At 38.9% G+C, this 14,481-nt stretch overlaps 1 protein-coding gene across 1 annotated transcript; it reads right to left on the bottom strand.

The window, feature by feature from the left end:
- Positions 1-1,221: 1,221 nt before the first annotated feature.
- LOC139953273 (chymotrypsinogen A-like) lies at positions 1,222-10,057 on the bottom strand. Its single transcript, XM_071952747.1, has 5 exons — positions 9,482-10,057; positions 8,038-8,131; positions 6,267-6,483; positions 5,064-5,335; positions 1,222-4,523 (listed from the first exon to the last, which is right to left on the bottom strand). The coding sequence occupies exons 1-5, from the start codon at positions 9,659-9,661 to the stop codon at positions 4,150-4,152; spliced, it is 1,137 nt and encodes a 378-aa protein (XP_071808848.1). The 5' UTR covers positions 9,662-10,057; the 3' UTR covers positions 1,222-4,149.
- Positions 10,058-14,481: the final 4,424 nt, after the last annotated feature.

Raw genomic sequence — 14,481 nt, forward strand, 5'->3', positions numbered from 1 at the left:
AGCTAGGTAGGATTCGAACCTACAACCTTGTGATTGCAAGTCCTGTAGTCTAACCACGATGGACCACGGTGACATCTTTCTAAGAGGTTACGATGACATTTATTTTTAAATTTATCAGCCGCCGATTTCACAAAGAGTTAGGACTCGTCTTATCTCGAGTTAGGACGAGTAACTCAGTTAGGACGAGTAACTCGTCCTAACTTGGGATTAATCTTAAGGTCTGCATGCTACAGTGCAGGGGTCGATTTCACAAAGAGTTAGGACTCGTCTTATCTCGAGTTAGGACGAGTAACTCAGTTAGGACGAGTAACTCGTCCTAACTTAGGATTAATCTTAAGGTCTGCATGCTACAGTGCAGGGGTCGATTTCACAAAGAGTTAGGACTCGTCTTATCTCGAGTTAGGACGAGTAACTCAGTTAGGACGAGTTAACTCGTCCTAACTTAGGATTAATCTTAAGGTCTGCATGCTACAGTGCAGGGGTCGATTTCACAAAGAGTTAGGACTCGTCTTATCTCGAGTTAGGACGAGTAACTCGTCCTAACTTAGGATTAATCTTAAGGTCTGCGTGATACAGTGAAGGTTTGGGACTCGTCCTAAGTCCTAAAAGCTTTGTGAAATCGACGGCTGATCGTCCATAGACGGAGGGAAACAACTCACAAATACCAGCAAGGTAAACAAAGCAGAAGCAACAACATACAAAAAAGTGTGGTTGTGTGTTTCTCGTTACATTTTACAGTCGTCCTATAGGCATTATGTCATAGGAAATTACCCGGTAATAGACCACCGATATGTTTAGCTATTTTTATGTAATTTTCGTTTCGTACAATCATCAAGGAAATTTGTATGTTTTCCCGGTCGTGATGGGACAGAACACAGCCCATTTTACTTCCATGCATTCTTAACGATTGTTTCCTTATTTTTTAGTTGAACCGTCATTCCCCAACCCAGTTTAGCTTCCTACGTGAGCTGTTTAGGGATTAAACTACTCAAGAGGCTTGCGAAATGATGATCAATCAATTTTGTAATAAGGCGTGCCTCGTGTCAGTATGCACATTTTTACCGCGGCTGCTTGGAGAGTTAAAAAAAGCAACAAAGTTTCCGTCAACGGGAATTTCTCCTCTTACTAACCTCACAATAAATTACACCAATACAGTGGACAAAGAAAAGATATATGTAAATGTTATATTCTCAAGGAAATAGATTACTTTTAGTTCCGTTTTTATTTCTGTCTGTTTTTTGTTAACAGAGTATCGGTAAAACAAAACTTCGTCATCTGTTATAAATAATATTGAGCGAAGTAGTTATAAATATGTATCATCACCCAGTGAAGATAAACACTCTGGAATAATTATATTACTGCAGCAAAACAAAATGATTGTTATGTACACAATGCTAAGCAAATTCACTGCCGCAGTTTTAAAAAGGTGTTTTTCGCGATTACTCTGAAATTGAGTGTCCAACTGAGACAAATAAAGTGTCTGGACCCATGTATGGTATAGCTTTAAGACACTAGACACCATTGGTAATTGTCCAAGACCAGTCTTCTCACTTGGTCATATGCATAAATGAACAAACCTGTAAAAATTATGAGCTCAATTGGTCGTTGAAGTTGGGAGATAATAATGAAAGAAAAAAACACAATTGTCACACGAAGTTGTGAGTGCTTTCAGATGCTTGATTTCGAGACCTCACAATCAAATTCTGAGGTCTCGAAATCAAATTCGTGGACCATTACTTCTTTCTCGAAAACTACGCTACTTCAGAGGGAGCCGTTTCTCACAATGGTTTCCCTATCAACCCCTCCCCATTACTCATTACCAAGTAAGTTTTTATGCTAATAATTATTTTGAGTAATTACCAAGTGTCCAGTGTCTTTAAGAGAGATTCTGATGGTTTACCTAAAACAAACAATTTTTTGTCACTGAGACTTTCTCTTTATACACCCGTACAATAAAATACACAAATATAGACACGGTATACTCAACCAATAATACATTATTTTAGTGTCCTTTTTACATGTGTGTATTTTTTTTTCACAGAGTATCGGTAAAAGAAACTTCGTCATCTGTTATAAATAATATTGAGTAAAAGAGTTATAAATAGATATTATTTAGGGACTCTTATTACTCAGTGATGGTAAAATATTACTGCAGCAAAAAAATGAGATGATTTGAGTTATGTAAACGGAAGCGAAAAGTGTCGCATTGCAACATAAAGTCACCTGAACACATTGATGATTCTCCCGTTTGGAAAACTGAAATAATTATTGTTAAGTCATAGGACTCTGATATTCAGCAGGAAATGATTGACAATTTGTTGTCTTTGCCCTTTTACTTTTCCACACAGATGACCCCTTTTGTATAATCTGACTCATTCACTAATTACTTTGTTCTCTCAATCTTTATCACCGTTGATTTAGTCTTTTAGAGAATCCAACATCTTGTGGTTAAACCACCCCTTCCCTCAATCACGCCCTTGTCCCTAGACTTGAATCAAGTCAAATAGTTTTCTGGTGATGGTCCAGGATTGGGATTTGAGTCAAGTCTACCTTGTCCCCTTCTCCATTGTTCATCCTTTGCTTTTTCTTTCCCTTTAAAATGTCTTTACACTTGACTGCTGTAAACCTGTTTGCGTGAGTTGAGTTATAGCCATCAAGAAAGACCCTTAGGCTTGAAACTTCAGCCCATTAACATTGTTTGCTCTTAAACTGAAATAACGTCATAGTCATGAGATATTGATATTTATTATCTGAAACTCTAAACTGAGTCACACTGCAGCGATATAACGAAAACGATCACGACGCAAAGAGAACGGATTCTATTGGTTGAATTGCTCCACGCAGAATACGCCCTCGCTCATTCAACCAATCGAGGGCGTGCATTGTTAACGTACTCGTTTTCGTTCTGCTTGTCGGGGCCTGTGCGGGCCTTTCCCCAGCTGCAGTTTGGAAATAATAAAGTCCCTTCTCAAAGTCTCGTGTCTGTCACTGACCACAAACCAAATCCCAAACGGCCCAGCCCTCAATACATACTGGAAATCAAAATCCAAAAGGCAAACATGATTTGATGACTTCAAGATGAAGCTTCATCTGGCAAACTCATCTCAATATGCCAGAATCTGTGTCAGGTTTTTCATTATTAATTCGTAAAAAAACATTAAAGTAAAAAACACCGGATAGAGGTTTTAAGGGTCTGGGTACTTTTTGTAGGGCACAAAGCACAATGTCCACAGATTTACATTAAACTTATACGGTTAGAAGATAAAGGTGTTGAAAGCTTCCCTTAAAATAATTATACTTAGTGAGTTGCTGTAGTTTGTTTGTATAGTTACGTATTTTCGGGACATTGCTTTACTCATTTCTAAGAAACTATACAGCACCCCGGCAATAATATTTTAAGGGAAGCCTTCTACTATATCATTGTCTTCAAACTGTGCCAGTTTAATGTAAATCTGTGAATATTTTGTTTTGTGCTACAAACAGTATACCACAATCCTTTAAATCAAACATTTATTACCAGGTGCTTTATATCAGTTTGTTTGAATGTGGGAAATGTTCCAGAAGCAAATCTCTTCCGCAAACAGGACGTGATAATAAATATTCCTGGAAACTTGGATTTATATTCTACTCTTCGGGGTACACAGCTCAATGGACACCCACTGCAGCTTCCCGATCTGCCCACATCGCAGCGGGAATGCTTTTAAATATCATACAAATAATGTTTTGAATATAACGGCAGCCATAACGGTTAGTAATATATAAATTATTTACACATAATAGTTATTTCAGTTCAAAAAGCTTTCATCGATGTTTACAAAATAATATAAGGCTTAGAGGCTGATAAATATGGAGAGATATGTGTTATGTACATAGTTTTACAGTTTTTTTTTATACAGTAATAATTAAATAAAAAGTGAGGTAGCACATGACGTCATAGGTCATGACCTGGAGTTGTTTCAAAAACAAAACAGCTGCCCATCTCATGGTGAAAACGTTTACCAGCGATATATAACTGGTGTTCGGTGACTGTCACCATGACACACAAAATAATGTCAATTCTTACTGACAAAATTTGTTTGAATTGTCCTTGGCAAACATTGGTTATAAAAACCATAGCTGAACCCAATGGCTTAACCATGACCCTTGACCTCAATGACGTGGTACCCTCCTCGTTCGACACTTCTTAAGGTCAATCTGTTTCTGGATCCACTTCCGGTATCGCTCCACCTTGGTGTAGACACCGGGCACGGCGTCAGTCGGCGATGGGTTACAGAAGGTGTTCCTACCCCACGAGGTCACACCGACCAGCTTCCACCTCCCGTCGTTCTGCTGGCAGACCAGCGGACCACCGCTGTCGCCCTTGCAGGTGTCCGAGCGCCAGTCTCCCTCCATGTAGCCGGCGCAGACCATTCGCTTGGTGATGAAACTGCCGTAGGCATTCTGGCAGTCGTCGTGGCTGAGAAGGGGCAGTCTGGCTTGGTTTAGGGTGCTGGGACGACGACCGGACCCGTAGTTTGAAAAATCTGAAGTGTGGAATGGAAGTTAAGACTACAATTAGAACAGGCGTATGGAACTAAAATAATCTCCAATTAGAAGTTTGTAATCCCGAGAAACAGTGCGTCAATGAAAAGTAAAAAATAATAATAATAATAATAATAATAATATAATAGTAGAACTGCTACTCACACAAAAACAACAAGTCAGTCTTTTTTGAGAAGATAGAATTTGAGTACAGCATAGGAACAAATGTTTTGAGAGCGATCGTGCAGAACTTGGACGTAAACATTCTGACAGGGTCACTCAAGTTTCAAGGAAGAACTCAACACTCAACAGACTGGAACTCAATACAGTTTCTTCTTGTTTTGGGGATTAATTTGGACCGCGACCCAAGTGTGTTGAAAGAGAAAACCCAAAACAGAGAGAAAATCTAAACAGACTCACCCAGAAAGTAAACAAACAAAATACAAAGAGCAAACATATCTAATGGGTCGACGAAATCAAGTATTAAAAAAGATTTCATCGATTTCCCTGAGACTTAAACAAATAATTAAAAGTTGACTAACTTGTGTAGCCCCACCCGGTGACGTAGCAGGTAGCTCCCGCCTGAAACTCGTTCTTCTCCGGCATGCAAGCCGGCATGACGTAGTCATTGATGACGACATCGTGATCAGGTAACGTCTTGAGTTTAATGACGGCGATGTCGTTGACGTAGGGGACGCCCTTTATGTAGTGCCGATGGACGTGGATGCAGTCGATGTGAAATTCTTGTTCCGTACCCTCATGTTTTGAGCGATCGTGCTCGCCAAGAAGAATAACGACGTTGTCCTCGTTTCGTCTGTTTTGAAAATAAGAAACCGTAATGTGAGCAAACAGTCTTCATGGTCTTTAAGATGTTGTTTGATGATGAGGAGGAGGAGGAAGTTGTAGAAGATGATGATGAAGCTCTAGAAAGTGGTTTATGTGGTCTTAATGAAGTTAAAATGATGGATGTTGAAGATTGAATATATTTATGAACAGTGTGTTTATTTGGATGGAGATACTTGAGATAATAAGTATGAGATAATTGTTGTTAGGGTTTGTGAAGTGATGTAGAATGGCGGGTGAAGAGGATTGGCATGATGATGATAAAGGTTGGGTTGAGTATGTTGTTTGTGGTCTTAATAAGACAAGATGATGGATGTTGAAAATTAAAGATGCTGATGAAGGCGTTTATTTTGATGGATTGGAGTTCTGTAAGATCGCGGGGGAAGATGATGAGCATGATGATGATAATAAAGATGTTTTTGTTGTCTTACTGAGGTAAGAGGATGGATATTGAAGATTAATGATGGTTGTGAAGGGGAGGATGAAGATGATGAGGTAAAGATAAGCAAATAACGTCAGACACTCTAAAAAATAAATACAAGTGTGTGTAACTTTGCTGTATAAAACTGCTGAGTACAAATGTTGTGTAAAATTTGGCCAATATGTATGTGTGTAAAATTACCGCTTTTGTTGTAGAGGCCTACCCGCAACTTGTGTAAAAGTTAAAGGTAATATTGTACCAAACTGTGTAGGAATTCAGGTAATAGCTGAACAGCGAGGCTCAAATATCTCAGAGGTAAAACAAAACGTTTCAATGGCCTAAAGCAATGTAACTTTTGCACAATAAGTTGTAAGAAGTAACTAAACATTAGATAAATTGCTCCCTCCACATGGAAATGTATTCCCAAATATTTGCAAATATTTTATACCATAACTCCAAAGATGTTCGAAATGAAACTCACCTTTCGTTATCGAAGCAGTGCGCAGCCGTGACAATATGATCTCGACCAATCAACGTTCCCCCACAGAACGGCTCTCGTGACGTCACATTGAGTAAGGCAACCTGCCACGGCCATCTCTCCATAGCCTCGATTCCAGCCACGACTTTAGCAAACCTTGCTCTGGGCATGTCTTGTGGGGGCGGGCTGTAAGGTTTCATACCGCATCTCTCTGATTTAACTGTGGTTAAAAAAAAGAAAAAGAAAAAAAAAAGACAAGAATGTGTTAATTTAATGATGTGCGTGAGAACATCGAACTATGAGTTGTTGAACCCTTGAGTTAATTCGATGTCACGTTGTTTGTGCTATAGGCAAAACTATAATTGACGAAGCCAAAGGTCGTTGAAATAAGCGAAGCCGTTTTCCACGGTAGTGGCTACGGCTGAAGCTCTACCCTATAACAACAGGTAATTGGAGCTCCATCATTAGCCGAAGACTCTGCGACAGAGTCCGAATTAGCGGCTTACAGCTACGGCTATGGCTTGATTTCCGCTTCACCATGCGTTAAAATACTGGTAGTCCATAGTAACACCCTTAGCAACGGCCGTAGCCGTAGCTGTAGATGCCAATTCGGATATGGCCCGCCTCAAACATGGCTTTGTTGTGGAGCCACATCAACAGTCTGGCCCCACTTTTTAGACAAAATTTAAGCATGGATAAATCACTTGTGCATTGGGAACCACGCACAGACGCCACCACAACGTAATGATAGTTTATTGCTTGTTGACGAATTGGTTCTGCACGCATTTATGCTACCTGGTTCCAATTCATAAAGCCTGTAAGCACAAAAACTTGCTAAGCACAGACAAATATTGATTAACAGGAAGCAGGTTACCAGCCAAAATTACATTACGTTTACATCGCTGTGACTGGTGCCCCACTCCACTTTTGCTTAGCAAAGACATTTGCTAAGCAAAATTTGCTGCTTAACAGCTTTTATGAAATTGGGCCCAAAATGTTTGTTTTTATAATATTATGTTAAACTTAACGGAGCAAAGCCCCAGAAGTGCCATGCTAATTATCCAGATAATGAGATAATCTCACTTAATTTCTTGTTTAAGTCGACTTATCTAGATAGAGTAAATCGACTTATATCACTATAAGTCGAATAAGCGAGATAAGTTATCTCATAATCCGGATGAGTGGTATAATGGCATTCCAGGGACTCCGTAAAAACAAATAATTATAACAATAGTACAACATTGTGTAAAACACCATCAATTTATTTCGAGGTGCTGAACAAAATTGTTTTTAAAGAAAAGCATACGCTACAAGCATGCTACAAGTTACTTAGATAATCAGATTATAGAGAAAGGTTTGCAATTAAAGGCACTGGACACTATTGGTAACTACTCAAAAAAATCGTTAGCATAAAAACTTACTTGGTAACGAGCAATTTGAGAGCTTTTGATAGTATAACACATTGAGAGAAACGGCTCCCTCTTAAGTAACGTAGTTTTTGAGAAAGAGGCAATTCCACATTCAAATATCAAAAGACTTCAAGCCGGTGGCCTTTTATTAGGCATCTGAAAGCACACAAATGTGCGCAACAGGTGTTTTTTTTTCTTCTTAATTATTCTCTTGCAACTTCGATGACCAATTGAGTCCAAAATGTTTACAGATTTGTTGTTTTATGCATACGTTAGGATACACCAAGTGAGAATACTAATCTTAGACAATTACCAAAGGTGTCCAGTGTCTTTAAGAAGAGATTTGCAAACTTAAAAAAACGTACCTGATGTTTTAATTCCAATCAAGACTTCCTCCTCGTCGGTGATGACGTCAAACATTGTGTCCATTCTTCCAGGAAACTTCTTCTCTTTAAGTGTCTTCATGTAAAAGAGAGAGAGGGAGGAAAAATAATAGAGACCGCATCTTTGTTTTCGTCAGAAATTTACAAACTTTGTTTAACCACAGGTGTTTAAACAACCCAGGGGAGCTAGGGGGGGGGGGTATATTAATGATCCAATAAACAAAATGTAACATTTTCCCGAAGTTGAAGACGAGAGTAAAAACAAATTATTTTGTTTGTCAATTTCGTACTTTGAACCCCTTATGACATTCCAGTCTTGATTTGCCCACCCTAGCAACCGACTACAGATAAATAAATAGGCTATCATAAATATTTGTAGGCCACTGTCATTTTAAAATCTGTACTGCTTTTTGTACAAGGTCAACGAATCTCTACCATCGCGAAGATAATGAAAGGTAGTCAAATATTTTTGTCGGGTGGAATAAACGGTTCATAAGTAGGTCTAGGCCCCCACTACCTCCCCCCCCCCCTAAAAAAAAAGAAGTACAAAAGACAACTCTGTGGTGCAAAAAACAGTGTGGGTGGACAAAAAGATAAGCTAAAATAAACACCAATCCACAACTAAAATCACACTACAACATATTAAAAACACATTCCATTCACGGTCAACAGAGAAATAATGACAAAGACTTTGAAAAGAATTTCAAGAGCCTGGACTTCATAACCAAAGCAAAGGAACAAAATATTAGGCCTCGATCTTCGTCTTGTCCCCCGCCCCCCCCCCCCCCCCCCCGCCCAGTGTGAAACGCAATCCCGATCTATTCAAGACACTGCAGGACACCTTTGGTAATTGTCAAAGACCAGTCTTCTCACTTGGTGTATCCAAAAATAATGCCGAAATAAAAAATCTGTGGAAATTGACTCAATTTGGTCATCGAAGATATAAGAAAAAACACCAATATTGTACAAATTTGTGTGCTTTTTCAGATGCCTAATAAAATGCTTCATGCATGAGGTCTTAATATTTGAGTGAGAAATTACCTCTTTCTCATACGTTACTTCTGAGGGAGCAGTTTCTCACAATGTGTTATACTACTAACAGCTCTCCATTGCTAATTACCAAGTAAGTTTGTAAAATGGTTTGTATGAAAACAATTACTTTGAGTAATCAATAGTGTCCATCAAACAGCGAATTATTACCAGACTATTCTACCCATTCAGCCTCGTTTTTATCGTTTTAGACACATGGGTTTGAACACATGTATACAAAATGTCTGCCATGTGAAGTAAAATTCCATAATAGATGGCTGTATTAGATATAGTCATGGAGGTAGATTTCTACCTCCATGATACAATTAAAATAAATAGGCCTATTTAAATAAGACCCGAGAGTGAGAATTCGAAGAACAAATAAATATTTCCCTACCTCTTGTGATCGTTGTTTGGCAATCATCTCAGCTTGAAGCCGATAAGACTTCTTGATTTTAACAGCTCGTCCATTTGCTCCCACGATACAGCACCCTAGTAAAGCAATCAGAACGAAGGGCACAGCAACCGCTCCACATGGTGCAAACATGGTCGATTTCCTCACCGGCCTTAACATCATCTCGGTTTCCCCCGGCCTCGTGGCTTCTAGACCCCGTAACAAAAGTCCCTCAATCACGGTCACTGTAAAAACTGACTTCCTAAATCCGTGGGCTTATAATTATCGTTATCAATAAGGCCAACTTTACTTGATAACTCCAAAACACAACACTGATTTAATCGCTGACACGACCATAGAACACCGACCAGCTTATAACATCTCCTACTACTGTCCATTCATCACGTATGCTAATGACATGTGATTATGATCATAATCGAAACACTATGAAACAATAACAGTCATTGTTTACGATCCCACCTCCCTTTCAAATTGGTGACGAGAGAGCAGTAACCTTACACACAGGCGCGGGTTTGTCCCCGAATCTCAACTACTGTGAATAAAATAACTCACACAACGTGAATGGCAGATTTTTTTCAAGGCATTCACACACTGATTATAACCCAATGCGGTGTTACAATGCGTTTTTATACTTTGGCCAGACGCGAAAAAAAAAATGCCTACAGTGGATTAATGGGTCATCGACCAATAAATATTCATATATAACTATGGATAAGATGTTGTACACAACTCAGAATCAATTCATGTTTTTTTTTTTCACACAGCTAGCAGTTCCATTATATCACTATTGTAAATTGAGAGTGCTTAAGTGGGTGGCTTTTTATCAATGAGCTACCTTGGGCTTATACAGAAGTCATTGAAACTGTGACATATAGATTGTGACGATGGCGATATGCACTTTTAAAAACTCATGGTCAAATGACTCTCTCTGCTTAGCGCTGATTATCAACGCCAAACACAAAACATCGTTTTGTCATATGCCCTGAGGTGGTTAGTATTTAGTATGAACAAAGATTAAGCTGCTGTACTTATCGTAATTACCTTGTTAAGAACGACCGCACGCTGTGCCTGAGTAAGCTTCTAATATTTAAGTTGACATTTTCTATAACCGTGAAATTTAAGGCCACAAAAATTAAAGTAAAAAAAAAAAAAAAAAAAAAATACCAGTTGATCGTGCGGGTTTTTCGAAAAATAGGAGGATGGGGGCCTTTTATTTATTTTATTTTTTATTTCTTTCAAAGGTGGCCGATATTTCATTTTAAAGTCACAACTTACTTTGGGTAGTTACAAGTTCTTAAAAGATTAATAAGTTTAATGAGAAATACACAGAAAAGTTGTCTTTTTGAAGAAAAAAAAATGTACAATAGAAAAAAAAAAGGAAGAGGAGGGGAACGATCAACACGTATTTTTTTTATTTGGCTTAAATGGAAAGTTTGCGTTAATTCTTGATGCAAAGTGAGAGTAAATGAAGGAGTCAAACAAAGTTGAGCTTTGCTCATTTGCGTGTGACGTGCTCTCCGTGTTCTACGTCAGTATCAATTGTTCATGAGTTGATGTAGACTTGATGACAAGTCGTTAGGCGCTGTCTATTTGTCTGCCTTTCATGCAACAGTCACAGTGCGATGTTACACATGCAACAGTCGTAGGTAGCGCGAGGCAAATACCGGACACTTCGGCACCTTGCAAACTCAGCACCAGCAAACTCGGCACCTCTCAAACTCGGCACCCACAACCTCGGCACCTTGCAAACTCGGCACCCACAAACTCGGCACATGCACAACTACAAACTCGGCACCTGGTTGAAAACGCTCGATCTGCCACGGTTGCAAACTCGGGAAATTAAAAAAAATCCCGCTCCTCGTCGTGTGTCGACGGGTTCGACGACGTATCGACTATACATACATAATAATTATTATTCATTTTTCACTGTCATAGTGAGGTCGCCCTTTTCAAAGTTCTGTATCAAATAATTAATAATAATAGTGAGACTAATAGTAATTTTAAGACGTTTTTTAGTCGAAAATACGTAATTTCGATGTCTTAGTATTTTTGGGGGGAACATTTACACGAAACTTTGATCAAAAACATTAAATTCAAAATAAAGAGTACTGAACTGTCGCTGCCGCCGCCGTGGTGGGGCAAAAGTCCCCCACGGCCGCCATGTAGGCAAATCAGGCTCCCAAACCACACACTCTTCAAAATCAAAAAGTCGATAATTGTCAACCAAACGCTAACATTTTCAAAGCCCATTACATCAACAAATAGCGATGCACGCACTTTCACCAACATGTAAACAAAAAACAAAACAAAAACCTGAACGTGCGGACGTAAAGTTTTCGGGGAAAAAAAATCTCCTATGCCAATTTTTTCAAAAGATCGGAAGCGGTTATGGTCTTATAATCCAGCATAACTACTAATTATTTTTAACTGAATTCAAGCCAGTTTTTATGGTGTTAAGTACACGTGCTTAACTAGTTTTAATACTACTCTTCGGGTGGTATGTGCTGTTGGTGCCGAGTTTGGTTCATTTCTCAATGGTTTGTTGGACCAAAACAGGCCGGTGCCGAGTTTGTTTGGTGCCGACATTCTTGGTGCCGAGTGGGTGCCGAGTTTGCGAGGTGCCGAGTTTGCAAAGTGCCGAGTTTGCTGGTGCCGAGTATGCAAGGTGCCGAAGTGTCCGGTACCCCGCGAGGCAGCTGACTCACACACACATACTGGGATCGAGGGTGTGTGTATCGTCCCCGCAGCTACACCGCGCTGTAACTACACACCGCGCTTAACAATTACCGTCTTGACTTCAAGACTAGAGTTGATGTAACTTCAAAATTCACTTTTGATGATCCGTTCTCACTCCAAATTTGTTTGACGTTGATTGATTATTTGCCTATAGTTCTACGTCGTCATGACGTATTTAGTGGACAAATTTAGCAAAACCACTTATTTTCTTAAGTTTCTATAAAAAGCTATCGAGGAAACATTGTGTTGTTATTTTAAGTGACAAACCCGTAAATTTGAAACGTTGTTTTATTTTCGGGAGAATATGTCACTTCTTAAAAGTTTCTGTTTTACTGTACGCGGGGGCGAGATGATGCAGTTTCATTTCCGATGAATCGAAAAGAAAACTTTCACACAAAAATAAATCCATCACTTGATCATATTCGATTATTTAAGGTTACTTTCGATATTGAAGTTTTGATTTTACCAAGGCATGCCGGTTGCCCCCCCCCCCAAAAAAAAAACCCACACCACTGTTTACAAAAAACCTGAGTGTCATAACAACTCAAACATGGAGCACAAACGACAGGAGTATACTTAATTTATCTTACATTACATTCTCTTCATTCTTTCCTCAAGTATTTTTTTCCTAACCAAATAGAAATGCTGTTGCACTTTAAACACAACCATAGGCACGCGACGCAATAATCATAAAAAAACCTAAATTCCTCAGTGTCTGCAAACATTGAATAAGGTTCGTCAAAAGTTCACAACGTCAACAAACCCGGGACGAAAACAACAACTTCGAGAACTTGGGAACATTTATAGCAAATCCGCTTCGCAGACGCCGTGGCTCGTTCAGGAGACACTCTAGCTTAAAATCACAACGCAAAAGTTTTATTGCTTTTTAATACAAAACATCTTATATTTGTGAACGATTGTATTCGATGTTTTGCTTTTTGGTGATAGGTCAAAGGCCCAAGAGCAACTTTACATACAAACGGACCTTTACTGTTTCGCACGTGACACTTAATGGCCTTTTGGTGAAGAAAGGTTTGAAGTGGTATTCAAGATGAAAAAAAATGCCTATGGTGATATACAAAATATTGGCAGGGAGTATATTCCATTATTCGTTGCTTGGATTTATGATAGCACATTAATATGTCAATCATAATCAGTCACTATCAACTTGTACCAAGTGTCGTTAGCCAGCCCCAAGTCATGGCAAAAATATCACAGAAGTGTATTATATTTGGTTTGTTAAAATCCGCTAGTTTTAAAGTAAAGAGTTTCTGAAAAAAATGGAATTATGGTCTGACGTTTTGGCCCTAGCAGACTCTTCCTCGAAGGCTAAAGACAACAAAAAGTTTTGCAAAGTTATTGATTAGATCAAATTGTTTTTTAATTGCCGATTTGAAAAATCAAAGTTTTCGTAATCATTATGTGTGGGTTATTTAATTATTCATATATGAGTAGGACTATCTCGGGGGGGGGGGGGCTCAGTTTTGCAACTTTGCAAGTTACCTTCGGAAAGCTTCTCCGAAAAGAGTTTAACCATTGAGCTATGTAAAAAGATGGTTTAACCGTAAGTGTATACCTTTAAGAAAAAGGTCAAGAAATCATTATGCCCAAGTCCTTCCTCTCGGCACCTTCTGGCGTCACTTTACACCAAATCTCATTGACCGCCATCATCAAAAGGTTGTTTTACCTCTTGAGGCAATTTCTACCAACCGATTAAACCTTAATATAACCCCAATGCCTTTGTGATCGGAAGAGGGGATCAGAAAGGTATCAAATGGAATTATTGTGGCCGTACTAAAAAGAACAATCCTTGAATTGCCTCATAAAATTTGTGTCCGTCAGAGAAATTGATTATCAATCAATGAGGACACCTGTTGCAAACCAAATAGTGATTTTTTCACCCTTCTTTAAAGGTACTGCACACTATTGATGGTAAATGCTCAAAATAATTGTTAGCATAACAACTTACTTGGAAACAAGCAATTGAGAGCTGTTGATAGAATAAAACATTGTTAGAGTAACTAAGTTTTTGAGAAAGACGTAATTTCTCAGTAAAATATTTGAGTTGGTTTCGACACCTCACGCATGCTTCGTGTGACAAGGGTGTTTTTTCTTCCATTACTATCTCGCAACTTTGACGACCAATTGAATTCAAATTTCCACAGGTTTGTTATTTTGTGCATACGTTGAGATACACCACATGAGAAGACTGGTCTTTTAACATTACCAAAGGTGTCCAGGGGTGG

Source organism: Asterias amurensis, chromosome 21 (assembly GCF_032118995.1).
Source record: "Asterias amurensis chromosome 21, ASM3211899v1".
Taxonomy (NCBI): Eukaryota; Metazoa; Echinodermata; class Asteroidea; order Forcipulatida; family Asteriidae; genus Asterias; species Asterias amurensis.

What these genes read in the sequence shown, in the direction of transcription:
- LOC139953273 (XM_071952747.1), bottom strand. Translation starts at nt 9,661, where the DNA reads ATGATGTTAAGGCCGGTGAGGAAATCGACCATGTTTGCACCATGTGGA. An exon ending in CCAAACAACGATCACAAGAG is followed by an intron (nt 8,132 to 9,481) that starts GTAGGGAAATAT and finishes TTTTACATGAAG; the next exon opens with ACACTTAAAGAGAAGAAGTT. An exon ending in CACCGGGTGGGGCTACACAA is followed by an intron (nt 4,524 to 5,063) that starts GTTAGTCAACTT and finishes TCCACACTTCAG; the next exon opens with ATTTTTCAAACTACGGGTCC.